This window comes from Pelophylax lessonae (assembly GCF_965119305.1).
Source record: "Pelophylax lessonae genome assembly, chromosome: 6".
NCBI classification, from domain to species: Eukaryota; Metazoa; Chordata; class Amphibia; order Anura; family Ranidae; genus Pelophylax; species Pelophylax lessonae.
The window spans coordinates 238,300,543-238,317,952 of record NC_138773.1 but is presented as its reverse complement, the minus strand read 5'-3'; the positions used below and the strand labels follow the sequence as shown (position 1 = coordinate 238,317,952).

At 43.4% G+C, this 17,410-nt stretch overlaps 1 protein-coding gene across 1 annotated transcript in view; it reads right to left on the bottom strand.

Annotated features, from left to right (window-relative positions):
* The window catches only part of CWC22 (CWC22 spliceosome associated protein homolog), a 210,619-nt gene that overhangs the window by 160,312 nt on the left and 32,897 nt on the right, over positions 1-17,410 (bottom strand). The window contains exon 5 of the mRNA XM_082260918.1: positions 5,405-5,533. Within this exon, the coding sequence (XP_082117044.1) occupies positions 5,405-5,533 (129 nt within the window). The remainder of the gene's footprint in view (positions 1-5,404; positions 5,534-17,410) is intronic.

Here is a 17,410-nt window from a genome sequence, read left to right as displayed (position 1 = left end):
TATGTATGCATGGACACATAGGCTAACATTCAGGGGCATTTAAAGGCAGGAAAAAAATGCCAAACGCTCCTAACAGTGTTAAAAAACGTCCAGCATGTGTAAGGCCTTAAAGTCCAATTGCCCTTAGAGCCTTTATTTGATAAAAACTACTTTGGATTGCATGCATTTCATATTCAATATTTGTAGCTCAAAATAAAGGGGGTTCATTCAGTTATGTATTCAAAGTCTGCTCCATCAACAGATCTGCATAAGGAACTGACAGAAGACAAACCCTCAATAGCTGTAGGAGGATCAAGAGTAATTGAACTGCCTTTATGTCTGAAATATCTTGAAACACAAAATCACAGACATGAGAGGAGTGGACAGACTCGTTCATTAGATACAAGAAAGCAAGGTAAGCCAGTGAACCTAGCACAGACCCGATGGACAGCAAAGCATGGGGATGGTAGGAACAGCCTGTGGTATGACTTCAGTTACAATCTGTCATTATTACAACACAATAATATGCTTGAAGAACTACTTTAACATAGCATATACCTCCAATACCAACCAAGGGCACCAGAAAGGTTGACCTTGTGTAGGTCGCACTAGAACTGAACAATCAGCGGTTTCAGAAGACAATGCTGCTTTTTCTAAAGTAATGGTGTGGTGTCTATCATATACAATAGGATACAATATCTTAATTGCTTATCTTCAAGGGCAATATGACAGCCAGCCAGGCAATATGTAGCCAAATCCCTCATGAGCATAACTAAAAATGTAATTTCTTTACACAAGGATAATTCCTTACAGCTATCCCTAGACAAGCAGCAACACCAAAAATTGTCATTAGGTTTGAAATATTAAAGAACCAACAGGTCAAGTTGTATAGGCTTAAACATCCATAAAACATCTTTTTAATTAAACATTTCACATCATAAATGGTTTTGCTGTAAATTAAAAGGCCATATAGTGTATTGATTTTTCATGCAAATACATTTGCTTCAAATAATTTCAAAGCGTGTCAAAAAGAAAAATCTATTGATTCCAGATAGGTGTTTTTAATTTCCATTCCTATAAGCACATTACCTTGTTCCCTACACTGCCTAAATAAGCTAAAAGCAGTAAAAGATCTGGACCTATATGCTCAACAGATACTCAGACAGAATGGTTGCCAAAGTTGTTATTATAACTTTGCTATCTCAATTCTACGGGTAACCTTGCTGCAGTAACTGGTTACTAATAGGGATGGGCTCAGGCGTGTTCCGATCCTAGTCCTGCCCAATCATAGGCAGTGAGGCATTTCCCGTCCCGCAGCTGTACATACACATGCTGCTTATGATTGGCAGTGTGCAGTGACTGCTTCCTGGCAGGATTGCTCAGGTGGGTTGGGACTACGATCCCGAACATGCCTGAGCCCATCTTTAGTTACTAAGTACAGACCTCAAATAACCATAACATTTCTAAGAAAGTATAGGATGCAATGACTACATGATACTACAATGCTTCCACAGGGAAAGTTCAATAAATGTAGGACTTTTATGGACTGACAAAAACAAATTTGTCGAGCAAAACAGAAACAACATTTAATAGTTATCCATCCCTCTTCCCTCCCTTCCTCCAAGGCAAGTTTTTGTGAATTACAATGTTTAAGGCTCAGTTTACACTGGTGTGATTTCTCCTGCGTCTGTGAAAGTGGAAATCATATTATTCTCTAAGTACCCCTTTCACATCAATGCAATAATGTAATGCAATTTTTGACAAGGTGCGTGTGCCTTTAAAGAGGAAGTAAACCCTCCTCTGTAACTTGTACCTATAGGTAAGCCTATGATAAGGCTTACCTATAGGTACTGTAAATATCTCCTAAACATGTACCGTTTAGGAGATATTTACCTTACATGCAGCCAGTGATGTCACTGGCGCATGTGCTCTGAAGGAACGGGCGCTGGTGCCGTTTCTTCAGAGCCCCGTGCCGTGACCGTCGGCTCCCGCGCGCGTGCACGGGAGTGACGTCACAGCGGCTCCGGCCAATCAGATGGCCGGATGCCGCGATCCCGGAAGACGGGCGACTGGACATGTCGCCCGTCATACAGGTAAGGGGACGGCACGGCGGGAGCTCGTTCTAAGGTAAGTATTTCATAATGAGCTAGTATGCTGTGCATACTAGCTCATTATGGGTTTCTCTTTCAGGTTGCAAAAAGAAAAAAAAAAAAGTTTACAACCTCTTTAAGCAGGGGTCCTCAACGCCCAAGCCGTGGACCGATACCGGTCCATAGCCTCTTAAAAACTGGGCAGCAGCGTTGCACTGCAGGAGGTGAGTGAAGAGGCTTGATGTTTATTTACAACCGCTCGCTGACACAGAGGAGGGCAGGGTGGATGATCATGTTAGGAGTGAAAGGTCTAAGGCACATGTGTCAAAACACAAGGCCCGGAGGGCTGAATCCAGGCCATTTCACCCCTCCTGCACCACCCCTCATTGTTGCAGCAGAGAGGACAGAACTTTCAGTTCTCCATGCAGCCACAGAGGCTCATATCTGTCCCCCCCATCTCAGCAGCAGCAGAGTGGAAGACAGAACTCCTCCTACAGATCTTGCATTTCTATGTGCAGCCACAGAACCCCCTCCTCACTGTGATGTAAGGAAGGGTGGGGGACTCGACTTCAGATGGTGGGGGGGCAGGAGCTCTTGACATCTGATGTAAGGGGAGTGGGGTACTCTGCACATCTAGTCTTCGATACATCCGGCCCTTTGAGGGCAACCATAATGCTGAGGAGGCCCGTGATAAAATGGAGTTTGACCCCCCTGAGTAAGGGTAATCTGTTGCTGCAATATTGTGTACATGAATGAGCGCTGCACAGCCCTGCATCCTTTGGTATGAGCTGCCACAGTGCCTGGCATCAATCTCCACCTTCGGTGTCCTGCCCAGAGGCTTCTGCTCCTGGTAATTGTGATACACCTGCTGCAGGACAGGGACGGGCGGCCTGAGACGACAGAGGAATGAGGATTCTACTTCTCAACTTTTTAGTGGCTGTTATCTCCAGGACAGGGTATCAGAAAGAATTGGAAACTACCATGGCCCCTACTCAGGTATTGTGTGTGCACAGTTCAGATCCCATGTTAGCCCACACTGGGGACCCAAGGTTATCACCATTGCTGTATAGCAGGGGTACAGAATTAAATTTTACAGAGGTCCGAATAGTAAAATTTTCTTCCAATAGAGGTCCAAATCGCACGTTCGTGCGAAGACTCCTGTACATCACAACCCCCCCCCCCCCCCCCCTTAGATCACAATCCCATTCTTACATCAGTGTCCTTAGTCCTCCGCACATCACAGTCCTCCACTTTACAGTTTTCAAAGTAGTGTTCTCAGGCCCCCTTCACATCACCCCCACACTTTTCACAGTAGTGTACTGAATACCCTTTACATAACACAACCCCTTTAATCAAAGCAGTTCTCACCCCCCTTATAAATCATCACCACCCACAGTCCTGTCCTCAGTCCCTCCCCCCCCCCCCCAAAAGAGCACTGCCGCCTTCACATTACCCACCCCCCTCACATCACAAATTCCCCCCCTCTACACAGTAGTGTGCTCTGCCCCCTTTACATCATCTGCCCCACCACAGCACTGCCCACCCTTCACCTCACCTCCCCCTACGGCACTGCTCCCCTTCACATCACCTGACCCCCCAGATAACCCCCCACAGCATTGCCCCCCTTCATATTACCTGCTCCAAACCCCTTCACATCACCCCTCCCCCCACAGCACTGTCCCCCTCACCCTATACATCACCCCTCCCCAACAGCACTGCTCCCCTTCACATCACCTGACCCCCCAGATAACCCCCCACAGCATTGCCCCCCTTCATATTACCTGCTCCCAACCCCCTTCACATCACCCCTCCCCCCACAGCACTGTCCCCCTCACCCTATACATCACCCCTCCCCAACAGCACTGCTCCCCTTCACATCACCTGCACCCACCCCCTCCACATCATTGCCACCCTTCATATCACCTGACCTCACACCCCTTCACATCACCCCTCCCCCACAGCACTGCTCCTCCTCACATCACTGGCTCCCTTCACATCGTGGGCACTGCGCTGATGATTGCATTTAATTTTAAATGTCAGGCAAAATGGTCGGGCCTCACGCATGTTCACTTCATCAAGTCTGGCCCTCTTTGAAAAAAAGTTTGGACACCACTGCATTTAGCAGATGTAAACAGAGTCCAATTTGGCTTTAATGTGCACAGTGTAAATTTTGGCAGCAAATTTCTATTTAGTTTTAGTTATAGTCTTTTGACTGAAATGCGGTTTTAGTCATCTGAATTGTTTTAGTCATATTTTAGTCGACTAAAATCTCCAGTACCGTTTAGTCGAATAAAATCTCATACATTTTAGTCAATTACAAATCGAATAAGTTTAGGTTAATTGTAACGCATTAAACATTTCTCTAGCATTTCCAAACGAATTGTATACTCCTGGAGAAAAAAAATCGAATAATATGTTATTATAAAGGTTTGAACACGCACTACAGACACAGATTTAGGCCCCGTTCACACTGGGGCGATCCGACTTGCCGGGGCGACCTCATAGGTCGCGGCGCGCTGCTCGCACCGCGACCTCGGAGCGGCCGGCACGGACTTCATAACATTGAAGTCTATGCAGGTCGCTCCAGGTCGCCTCAAAGAAGCTCCGGACCCTTTTTCTAAGTCGGAGCGACTTGTGTCGTTCCTATTAGAACGGGTCCACAGCTTCTCTATGGGCAAGCGACCTACGGCGACCTGTCAGGCGACCAGGTCGCCTGACAGGTCGCCCCAGTGTGAACGGGGTCTTAGCCATTGTGATATACAACATCTTTATAAATAAAGCCAAGTTTCATAAACAAACAGAAATATTGCTTTTTGACAAACCGAAGTGCAAAATTTAAAATACAAAAAACCCAAAAAACTGTAAACTCCATTGGCTGTAATGTCATTGCACATATTACCTGAATATATTACCAACATTAAATATTAGGGAAAAATATAAGAAAAGCCTTTTTCTTATTGTTTTTAGTTTTCAGCAGCTTAGTAGATGCCCTTTACTTATGCTTATGCGATGGTGCAATACATGTTTAAACTTTAATGTGCTATTATTACAGGTTCTGAATGGAATTGTGGCCAGCAGAGGAGTGTTAATTTTGATGAATTCAATTTTCAATTTAGTTTTAGTTATAGTCTTATGACTAAAATGCCATTTTAGTTGTAGTCGTATTTTAGTCATCTGAATTGTTTTAGTCGTATTTTAAGCGACTAAAATTGTGTTAATTTAGTAGACGAAAACATTTTAGTCAACAAAATTAAAACTGAATGTGCAGGACCTCTACACTGTAACTGTGATATTAAAAACTGGGGGGGGGGGGGGGGGGGGGAATTAGTACATACCGTCCGCGAATTATGTTTTCTTGAAGGAGCTCCTGGATAATATTCCCAATGTTAGACACGTTGACTTTGTTAATGAGACCATTAATTGACTTCTTCAATGCTTCCCAGCTCATTCTCTGATAAGCTAAGCTGTTGAAAAAGAACAAAGCATTAGCACACAAGAACAACAAAGTAATTGTACAATTTAAACCTCAGTACTTATAAAGCAGTATTCTATAGACATAGCTTGACTTGCTTACAGTTGTTACTTAACTTTCCAATGTATACAACAAAAAATGCTACTATATAGATGTACCATTTTTTTTGTTAACTTGTCAATACTTAAAGGGAATGTATAGTGATTTTGTCCATATTGCCATTTATTATTACAGATAGCTGCCAAAACCCTGATATATTTTTTTAAACTGTGGGCGGTCCACTTTACCATAAGGGTGGTCCCAGCAGCGAATTCGCACCTGAATTACTCTTATGGGCGGTTGGAGAGGTGTGTGCGTGGTGTGTGTGTGCGTGTGTGTGTGTGTGTGTGTGTGTGTGTGTCCCTCCCGCTGCTTCCCAGTCGTTTTCCCCGCTTACAGACCTGCCGGTAGCGGGGAAAACGATCCGATCTGCTGTCCCCTCAGGCAGAAAGTCGAGTGAGGGAAAGATGGCCCTTACTCGACTATTGCCTTGGAGGACCGGGGCGACGTCATACGTCACTTCCTAGCAACAGATTTAAAGAGCCCATTATTTTACACCATGAAAAAAAAAAATTACTTTTTTTTTTCTTTTTTAGTGTAGTTATGAGATCTGAGGTCTTTTTGACCCCAGATCTCACATTAAAGAGGTCCTGTCATGCTTATTTCTATTACAAGGGATGTTTACATTCCTTGTAATAGGAATAAAAGTGATCAAAAAATGTTTTTTAAAAAAACTGTGTAAAAATAAAATAAATAGGAAAAAAATTAAAGCGCCTCGTCCCCGTTAGCTCGCGTGCAGAAACAAACACATACGCAAGTCCCGCCCACATATGTAAACAATGTTCAAACCACACATGTGAGGTATCATTGCGATCGTTAGAGCGAGAGCAATAATTTAAGCACACACGCCTTCTCTGTAACTCTAAACTGGTAACCTGTAGACATTTTTAAAATTTCGCCTATGGGGATTTTGAAGTACCAATATTTGTCGCCATTCCACGAGCGTGCGCAATTTTGAAGCATGACATGTTGGGTATCTATTTACTCAGCGTAACATTATCTTTCACATTGTAGAAAAAAATTGGGCTAACTTTACTGATTTCTTATTTTTTTATTCACAAAAATTGAATTTTTTCCAAAAAAATTGCGTTTGTAAGACTGCTACAAAATACAGTGTGATAAAAAAAATAATGCAACAATCTCCATTTTAGTCTCTAGGATCTCTGCTGAAAAAAAAATACATATATAATGATTGGGGGTTCTAAGTAATTTTCTAGCAAAAAAAAAAAAAATGATTTTACCTTGTAAACAAGTGTCAGAAAAAGGCCCGGTCCTAAAGAGATTAACTCAATCTAAAAAATTACACACAAAAATCACTGAGTCAGAGCAGTAACAAATCCCCCTCCTTTCCAACAATCCTATGGGTGGGTCAGCAAGAAGCATCATGCCTGAAAGGAGAAAACTAGCAGTGGTGCTCTCTTTAGAAAACCCACAGTGTTCTGAGAATCCTTTTTCATAGATAAAATTATTGGGAAAAAAAAAAAGATGGTATATGCATAGCAAAATAATGCATATATAAAACATCAGTTTCAAAAGTATACCTTTAAAAATAACCAATACAATAAATAATGGAATTTTTGTAAAATCTTACCGTAAAACTCCTTTATCTGAGTCCGACAGTCGCCGCCCACTCACAAGTCTTCACCAATGGGTATTGACCTTTGCTCCGCAGGAGTAGCTAGGCACAAGATTTGTTAATAACAAAAGCTTTTAGCATAGACACACCCCTAGGGGCTGTCCCCTTAGTCAATACCTCCCTGCACCAGCATTCCCAACTCAGTTTGGTAGCATAGCAGTAAGAGTACACAAAAACCCCAAAAGAGGGGCGGGGGGGCGGCGACTGTCGGAGGACTCATAGAAAGGAATTTTACGGTAAGATTTTACAAAAATTCAGTTTTCTCTTACGTCCTCCGACAGTCGCCGCCCACTCACAAGTCTTCACCAATGGGATGTCCCAAAGCAGTGTAGACATGAGGGGTGGGAGACGCAGCCGGATGGCGTGGGGAGCCGTCTCCAAGCGAACAAACCGATATCCTTCATGACAGGGAGAGTCGCAGCCGGGACGCAGCGGACCGCAGCACAAGACCGCAGAATGGCGTCCAGTGAGGTAGCCACCTCACAGGCAGCATCCCTGCAGCGAGCAGGGGATGGGTCGTTCATGGCGCCAGGGTGAACCGTAGCTGAACGTTCGATGGCAGGCTGGGGATCCATCTGGCCCTCAGCCCTGGGATCCAGGGCGGCCAGTCCGAGACCCAGCTCCGCACGATGTATCTTCATCCGAAGATCCCTAAGAGCTGACAAAAAAACAGCTAGTAAAGTAAAGAGAAAACATCTGAAATAAAATCAAAAAAAGGGTAGAAGGCTGAGACTGAAGCCCCAGCACAGGAAAGCCTGCTACTCCTAAGCTAGGCAAGATCAAACTGAGTTGGGAATGCTGGTGCAGGGAGGTGTTGACTAAGGGGACAGCCCCTAGGGGTGTGTCTATGCTAAAAGCTTTTGTTATTAACAAATCTTTGTGCCTAGCTACTCCTGCGGAACAAAGGTCAATACCCATTGGTGAAGACTTGTGAGTGGGCGGCGACTGTCGGAGGACGTAAGAGAAATTAGCATTTGCATGCGACACTGGATGTCAACTACCTGTGTCCAGAAACACACATCCACCCCTGAACGCATTTAAGCGCTTAAATGTGCGGTAGAAAGTTCTGTTAACATAATGATCCTCTGAGACCTAGTTATGCCACCCAAATAGTGGCTAGAATACCTGTCCTTCGTAAATTATCTAGCAACACACAACCTCACCATTGTATTAACGACCAGGCCCTATTTTGCGATTCGGCACTGCGTTACTTTAACGGACAATTGCACGGTCATGCGACGCTGTACCCAAATAAAATTGACGCCCTTTTTCTCCACAAATAGAGCTTTCTTTTGGTGGCATTTGATTACCTGTGTGATTTTTATTTTTTGCGCTATAAACAAAAAAAAAAAAAAAAAAGCGACAATTTTGAAAAAAAAATATATATATTTTTCACATTCTGCTATATTATGACATTCTTCAAAAAAAAAAAAAAAAATTAAAAATCTAATTTTTTAACATTTTAGGTCAATTTGTTTTCTGCTACATATTTTTGGTAAAAAAAAAAAAAAATCGAAATAAGCGTATTTTGATTGGTTTGCGCAAAATGTATCGCATCTACAGACTATGGGAAGGATTTATGTCATTTTTAATGTTTTTTTTAGTAATGGCGGCGATCTGAGATTTTTTGGGTGACTGCGACATTGCGGCGGACAGATTGGACTCGACTGGCATTTTTGACACTTTTGGGGGTACCAGTGACATTACTACAGTAATCAGTGCTATAAATATGCACCGTTAGTGTAATAATGACACTGGCAGGGAAGGGGTTAACAGTATAGGTGATCAAGGGGTTAAATGGGACCCTAGGAGTGATTCTAACTGTATGGGGGTTGGACTTGTGAAACGATCACAGAGACATCCTATATAGCTGAATCACATGAGCTCTGATCATTTCAGGGAGAAGGACGCTCGGCTCTGTTCACAACAGCTCCCCGTCCTTCCCTTTCAGCAGGGAACGATCAAGAGTGTCAGGCGGCAATAGGAGCCGTCTGACACACGCATCGGCTTCCCCGCTGACGAGCGGGGGCGGAAGCCCCCTAGCTCCTCCCAGGCAAATGACGTATCCATACGTGGTTTTGCCTGGGAGAGCCACTCTGCCACCGTATATATACAGTCGGCAAGTGGTTAAAGTTATTTGACTTCATTTTTAAATACAAAATTTATAATCATAGCAGGGAAGACCATGTTTTAAAGCAAAATGTGCTTAAAAGTATAGTCATATAGATTGTAAAGTCCGATAGCTTTCTATAGCTGCTAAACTCTCCCCTCACATTTTTAAGAGTAGCTTCAGAGCCGGTTCACACTGGGGCGACTTGTCAGGCGACCTGGTCGCCTGCCATAGATTAGCACAGGAACCGTTCTAATAGGAGCGACACAAGTCGCTCCGACTTAGAAAAAGGGTCCTGAGCTTCTTTGGGGCGACCTGGAGCGACCTGCATTGACTTCAATGATATGAAATCCGTGCCGGCCGCTCCGAGGTCGCCCCGGCAAGTCGGGTCGCTGCAATGTGTACCGGCTCTTACTCTCTCAATCAACATGGACTATTTTTAATCCTTATGCTGCTATTAGTAAATAGATAGGAAAATAGGTCATATTTACTTGTTTGAAAAACTTCTACTTTTTAGTCCACTTCTTGGCATCTTTATTGAAGCATTTAAAGGACATCACCGATATGACTGGAACATTAAAAAGGTGATGACTTTCGCACTAAATTCAGTGCTTACTCACTCCTCATACACATACATCGCATGATAGCTACAGTATCTCACAAAAGTAAGTACACCCCTCACATTTTTGTAAATATTTTATTAAATCTTTTCATGTGACAACACTGAAGAAATGACACTTTGCTACAATGAAAAGTAGTGAGTGTACAGATTGTATAACAGTGTAAATTTGCTGTCCCCTCAAAATAACTCAACACAGCCATTCATGTCTAAACCGCTGGCAACAAAAGTGAGTGAAATTGGGCCCAAAGTGCCTTTTGTCACAGTCAACTGTGTTGCGGTGTTTGTCGGCATCATGGAGCCTTTTTTTTTTTTTCTTTTTCAGCACGTCTCTCAGTACAGTTTGCACTTGCACTTTTTGGACAGAAGCTTCTATTTTATATGAATTCTTTTTTATATATATGTATTGTATTTCTCTTAGATAATTGGATAGGAGCTTCTATTTTATATTTTGTTTTTTTAATTGTATCGTACATATTTGGCACATAGCACTTTTCCTTTTTTTTTGTAGAAGATAATTTCCATATATTTTTTCAGTCTGTATCACCATATTTATGGGAATGTATATTCCACCTTGTGATACATAGTTTTCATACTTTGCAGAGTAGCACTTTTATTTTTTAGAATATTGGATTCAGTAAAATTAGGGAAGGATACAAACGTGCGCCGATTATCCTATTCCTAAAGATTTAAGCAGAGACTGATGCAAGTCACAAAATTGCTATATATGGCTGACGAGAAAAGATATTTAGCAGTTTAGATTTACTAAAATAATTGCAATTGTGTACTGTGGGAGACCAGATATAGTGAATGCAGGTTCCAGGTTTAGTAACACTTTAAAAATTAAAGTCTTGCTTTTCATCATTTAAAAAATAACAAACATTTTATACTTTTCTGCTCTGTGAAGCGGTTTTGCACAGAGCAGCGCAGATCCTCCTTCTCAGGACCCTCGCCGATGCTCCTTGCCCCTCCCTACTGTCAAGTGCCCCCACAGCAAGCAGCTTGCTATATGGGGGCACCCAAACCAAGCCGCTGCTCTGTGTGTCCATCTCCCTTCTCATTGGCTCACTGACTTTGATTGTCTCAGCCAATCAGAAGGGAGAGTCCCAGACAGCTGAGGCTCTCGTGCAACATCGCTGATTGAGAGGGGGCTCACGTAAGTATTAGGTGGGCTGCTGCTGCTAATCCTAATACATAGAATGCATTAAGATAAAAAAAACCTGCCTTTAGAACCCCTTTAAGCTGGGCATACAGAAGGAGAATTTTGTTTGAAAATGTTTAATTTTTCTTATCATTAGTGGGGTAAAATCAACAGTCATTTTGACTGCAGTGATGAGAAATATCAAAGGAGCAGAATGGAATTTTTTTTCCTGAACAAATTAATTTCTAACAGCAAATGCGGTTTTCGTTTAGAAAAGTCCATTCATTACTAAATCTTATCTTAAGTGAGCATGCAATATTTTAGGTTTACCTCAGTAAGACATAAAGATTAGATTTTTTTTTTAATCCTGATCATAAAAAGGGAAACATTTGACATTTACTGTGAATTCTCTTTTTGGCCTGTGATTGAAAAGTGCAATCCATTTTCATAGTTCCTTTTTTCAATTTCTTGTGTTTTCTAAAAAAGATCAGTAAATGATACCAATGACAAAGAATAAAAACAGTAGACTAAAACAGACATCTAGATGTAAAGATCTTTAAGCAGGCACTGCTGTATCACAGAATTCAACAAGCCTGCCTTCTGAACTAGAGGTGCTGGGAGGAGGAGTCTCAGAAGGTGGAGTCCGTAAGGAATCACTGCTTGCAGGCAGTAAGGTACCATGGGATATATAGTCTCTAGAGAGTAAAAGGAGAGCAGCTGCAAAGCATGTAGGAAATACAGAAAGTTGCAGAAAAAGATAGCTAGCAGACAGGCTGAATTCACAACATAAAAAGGAGATAAAAAAAAAAAAAAAAACGTCTTCTGGAGTCCCCCGCTGTTGAGCCAGGCGCCTCCTCTATTGGGTGCCCGTTTCCATGGGGACACCCGTGCAAGCTTGCTCACAAATCCCACTGCTGCGTCCATTGACAGACAGTGGGACTTAGCCCTGCCCCTGCCTCAAAGCCTTTGATTAGAAGCAGCGGGAGCCAATGGCTCCTTCTGCTATCAATCTGTCCAATTAATGGAGTGACAGCAGCTGGAGCCGCTGCACTTGTGCATATCGCTGGATCAAATCGGGCCTAGTTAAGAAAGGGGGGGGGGGGTGCTGAGCTGCAGCACTGAAGGTTTTTTTCCCCTTAATGCATAGAATGCATTAAGGTGAAAAACCATAAGGTTTTACAACCACTTTAGGCTTACATTGGATTGCAATAAAAACTACTGCTTGTATTGCTATTACAATGCTGATGTTATAAAGTGAAAGTGTATGCTGTGGCCATAGAACTCCTTTAAAAAATAAGTGGCCAAACAAGCGATCACAAAATAAATGGACTGGACCACCCTTAGACCCTCGGACTGATAGCTAGCACTACATGCAGGAGAAACTATCAAATGAGCAAAAAGGAGTGTCAACCACTAGACCCATCATAGGCCACTCCAACAAATCAACGCAGCTTCAAGAGCCACACAACCATCACTACAACTCAACATCCCTACAGACCAACACTAAAGCCATGGAAGGACTCTCATAATAATACTATTCTAGTAAGGGAGTAACCACTTTTAACCACTTTACCACCGGAGGATTTTGCTGTCTTACGTCCAGGCAACTTTTTGCGATTCGGCGCTGTGCGATTTTAACTGACAATTGCGCGGTCGTGTGACGCCGTACCCAAACAAAATTTACGTACTTTTTTCCCACAAACAGAGCTTTCTTTTGGTGGTATTTGATCACCTGTGCGATTTTTACTTTTTGCGCTATAAACAAAAAAAAGAGCGTTTATTTTGAAAAAATAACAATATTTTTAACATTTTTTTATATGAAATTCCTCCCAAAAAATATGTAAAAATCAAATTTTTTTTAAATTTTTGGCCAATTTGTTTTCTGCTACCTATGTTTGGTAAAAAAAAAAAATCACAATAAGCGTATTTGGATTGGTTTGCGCAAAAGTTATTGCGTTTACTAAGGGAAAGATTTCTGTAATTTTTGGCGTTTTTTTTTTTTTTTAACGAGTAATGGCGGCGATCTGCGATTTATTTTGCGGGACTGCGACATTGCGGCGGACAGATCGGACCCTTGACTGACATTTTTGACACTTTTGGGGGTACCAGTGACATTACTGCAGTAATCAGTGCTATATATATATATATGCACTGTTACTGTAAAAATGACACTGGCAGGGAAGGGGTTAATTTTATTGGAGAGGGAGGGGTTAATGTATGCCTGGTGCTTACTGACGTGTGGTGGGGGAGGTGACTGAGTGAGTGAGGGACAGATCGGATGTTCAGCTATGCTGAACACTCCGATCTGTCACTCCCTGTCACTTAGGAGATCCGCCCGCTCCATTTACACAGGCGGGCGGATCTCCAAACTAGATTCCCCGACGATCGGGGAAGAGCAGCGGCGATCGCCACCGCTCCTCCCCTGGCCCGACTCCCAGCGCGCCTCCGGCGGCGCGCGAGCGCCGCCTACAGGGGGAGGAGTCCAGCGACGTAGGTCTACGTCGCTGGACGATAACGAGCCACTGTGCCGCAGTAGAGGCACAGTGACCGGTCGTTAAGTGGTTAAATTTGCTCAGGAAATTACCTCTACAGTATCAACCATTACGAAATAGTAAAATCATCTAATTTGTTAAAGCACATGAACAAACTTCGGATTATACCAATATTTGGAGTGTATGACTCTAACTTTACAGCTGTCGGTTCGATTTATGACTAATGGGTCAAGTTTTAGGCTACAGCAAATTTATTTGTCTTACTGAATAAAATGTATAGAATGAACGAACCAGAATTGGATCATCACATCATAACATATCACATCAATCCAAGAGGGCAAAAATTGGATTTTTGACTTACCGTAAAATCCATTTCTCTGATGTTCATTGACGGACACAGCTCCTGATTTTCATGACCATTGGGTTATACTGCCCCCTACAGGAGCAGGACATTAGCCAGAAAAAAAAAGTCTGGCTACACCTATGGGCAGTCCCAGGGGGTATACTCCCTCTCTCGGCTATAGGTACTCAGTTTTGTACAAGCAGTGCCAGAAGAATTACAACTCCACAGAGGGGAAAATGGATTTTACGGTAAGTCAAAAATCCCAATTTTCACTTTCGTTTATTGATGGACACCGCTCCTGATCTTATTTACCATTGGGATGTCCCCAAGGCTAACTATAGCCAACTAAGTAAACAAGAGCTCAACCAAAAAAACTGGAGCTCACCTGAAAAAAAAAACAAAAAAAAAAAAAAAAAACAAACATACACCCTCAAAGAGGACTAGGTCAACAGCAGTCTGCAAGACCTTGCGGCCAAAGAAAGCATCCGCAGATGCCAACACATCCACTGTGTGGCTGCCTTGCAAACCTGCATCACTGAGGCCTGATGACAGAAGGCCCAGGAGGCACTGAGCGCCCGAGTAGAATGCACCTTGACAGGGAAAGGAAGAACCTGACCTTGATGGAATAGGCCTGAATCACCGCCTGTCTGATCCATCTGGAAATGGTCCCAGAGAAAGCAGACAACCCTTTCTGAGGTTCATCCGTAAGCACAAATAGGGAGTCTGATTTTCTAAAAGACTCTGTAGCTGCCAGGTACACCATAATCGCCCGGACCACATCCAAGGCATGCAAAGCAATTTCCTTCAGATGTTTTGGCCTGGGGCACAGGGAAGGCAACACAATGTGTTAATTCAAATGAAGATAAGAGACTACCTTTGGAAGGAAAGAAGGACAGGGACGAAGAACCACCTTATCTCTGTGAACCACCAAGTAAGGTGAACGACAGAATAATGCCACCAATTACGACATCCTGTGTGCAGAAATGATAGCTACCAAGAAAGCCACGTTCTGGGACAGCGTAAGCAGGAGAATCTCCCGAAGACTTTAAAAAAGGAGGCTTCTGAAGGACTGAGAGCACCAAATTGATAGTACTCAAGGCCAGTGTCTGCTCAACCCCCCTGTTGAAGGAAGGCCAAGATCCGAGCCACCGAGAAAGAGCAAGGATGAACCCCAAGAGATTCACACCAGGCAATGTGCGTCTTCCACATACGATGGTAGATCTTCCTAGCTTTTAACAGCATTGGAATCACCAATGCAGACAAACCTCTATCCATCAGCACCTGCGTTCAACAGTCAAGCCATCAAAGCCAGCGACTGTAAAGCAGGATGGAAGATTGGTCCTTGGGACAGCAGATCCTTCCTGAGAGGAAGCCTCCAAGGAACTTTGGTGACCAGCCGCACCAGATCGGCGTACAAAGCCCGGCGAGGCCAGCCTGGAGCCACTAGGACGACCAGAATCCCTTCTGCCTCGATCCTGCGGAGAAGTCTTGGCAGAAGCTTCAGAGGAGGGAAGAAGTAAATCAGACGATACCCCACAGGGCCACCAGCGCGTTTGCGGCGTCTGCCAGAGGATCACGTGACCGAGCCACAAATCTCTGCAGCTTTCTGTTGAGTCAAGACGCCAACAGATCCACCTCGAAGACGCCCCACCAAAGACACAACTGATGAAACACTTTCAGATGAAAGGACCGCTCTCCTTGGTCCAACGCCTGCCGACAGATAATCTGCCTGCCAGTTTTCCACCCCAGGAATGTGTACGGCAGAGAGGACTGGAACTAAACGTTCTGCCCACCGTAGAATGCTGGCTACCTTCAGAGCTGCCAGAACACTTCCTGTGCCCCCCCTGGTGATTGACATAAGTCACGGCCGTAGCATTGGCCGATTGAATGCGCACTGGACATCCCTGAAGATGATCTATCCAATGGTCCAGGCACAGTCCGATTGCTTGGAGTTTTAAAACATTGATCAGTAGTCTAGACTCCATCAGAGTCCAGATCCGGAGCAGAATTGCCGAGGACGCCTCCCCAGCTGGACAGGCTGGCATCCATGGTGACCACTGTCCAATACACAGGAGAGGAAGGATTTGCCCAGCCGAAGCACAAAGCCACCATATCAGGGACTCCTTTGATCCCCGGCTCAGCCGAATCTGATTGTCCAGAGACTGCAGAGTCTTGTCCCACTTGGCCAGAATATCCCTTTGCAGGGACCTCGTATTGAACGGTGCAAACAGAACCGCCTCGAAGATAGACACCATCAGGCCCAGCACCCGCATGCAAGTCCGGAGGGATGAACATCTGCTGGACAGCAGGAGACGAATTGTAGCCTGCAATTTCTGAAGTTTAAATAGGAATTCATAACCACGCTCAAACAAGTGACACATACATAATTAGTGTACAAAAAGTGAAAATGAATGTTCAAAAACGTGAAAAATTAATTAATTAAAAGTCTCTATAGTAAATAATTGAAAGTCTCTATAGTGAGTAAACCACAGAGGATATCGCAAGATAATTCCTTTGGGGAAAACTGCTGTGGTTCATGCAGGCATATTGAACCTTCACCGTGGGACTTCCACCCAGTGCATACAGGGTCTGCTTACCAGACAGATCGGACCCCTTAATTACAGGGGGGTCAGATCAGGCGATGTACTCAGTAGGATATTCCTGGTTGGAAAGCACTTCAAGTAATTCAACACACCACCGCAAGATTCAGGCTGGTACACTCTCTGGGATAGGACTCCCGCTCAGTGTGGTATAATCAGCCGATGGCTCAAACTCGGACAGGCATAAATGTATTGGGAGAGACAAGCAAAGGAACTCTCATGGTGTAGTATCACAATATTATTTATTAGAGGTAAAAATTGCAGTTACTACAACACTCTTCAATGTAAGCCGTTAATAGGCATCATTCGCGGTTTCCAGCAGGGGATGCCGCTTCCGCGTTCCAACTGCGCTCCTACTGAGTGCATCGCCTGATCTGACCGCCTGTAATTAAGGGGTCCGATCTGTCTGGTAAGCAGACCCTGTATGCACTGGGTGAAAGTCCCACGGTGAAGCTTCAATATACCTGCATGAACCACAGCAGATTTCCCCAAAGGAATTATCTTGAGATTGAGATATCCTCTGTGGCTTACTCACTACAGAGGACTTTCAATTAATTATTTTTCACGTTTTTGCACATTAATTTTCACTTTGTGTACACCAATTATGTATGTGTCACTTGTTTGAGCGCAGTTATTAATTCATATTTTCTACTTATTGGGCGTTTTACTCACGCTTTTATACATTGCAGCTCATTTGTTGGAAATAATCCTCACATACACTGTTATTATTATTATTTATAATATATATTTGTATCAATTTAAATTCACAAATAAATTAATTCTTAAGATCTATTCACACCCAATCTCACTTTAACACATTCATATATAA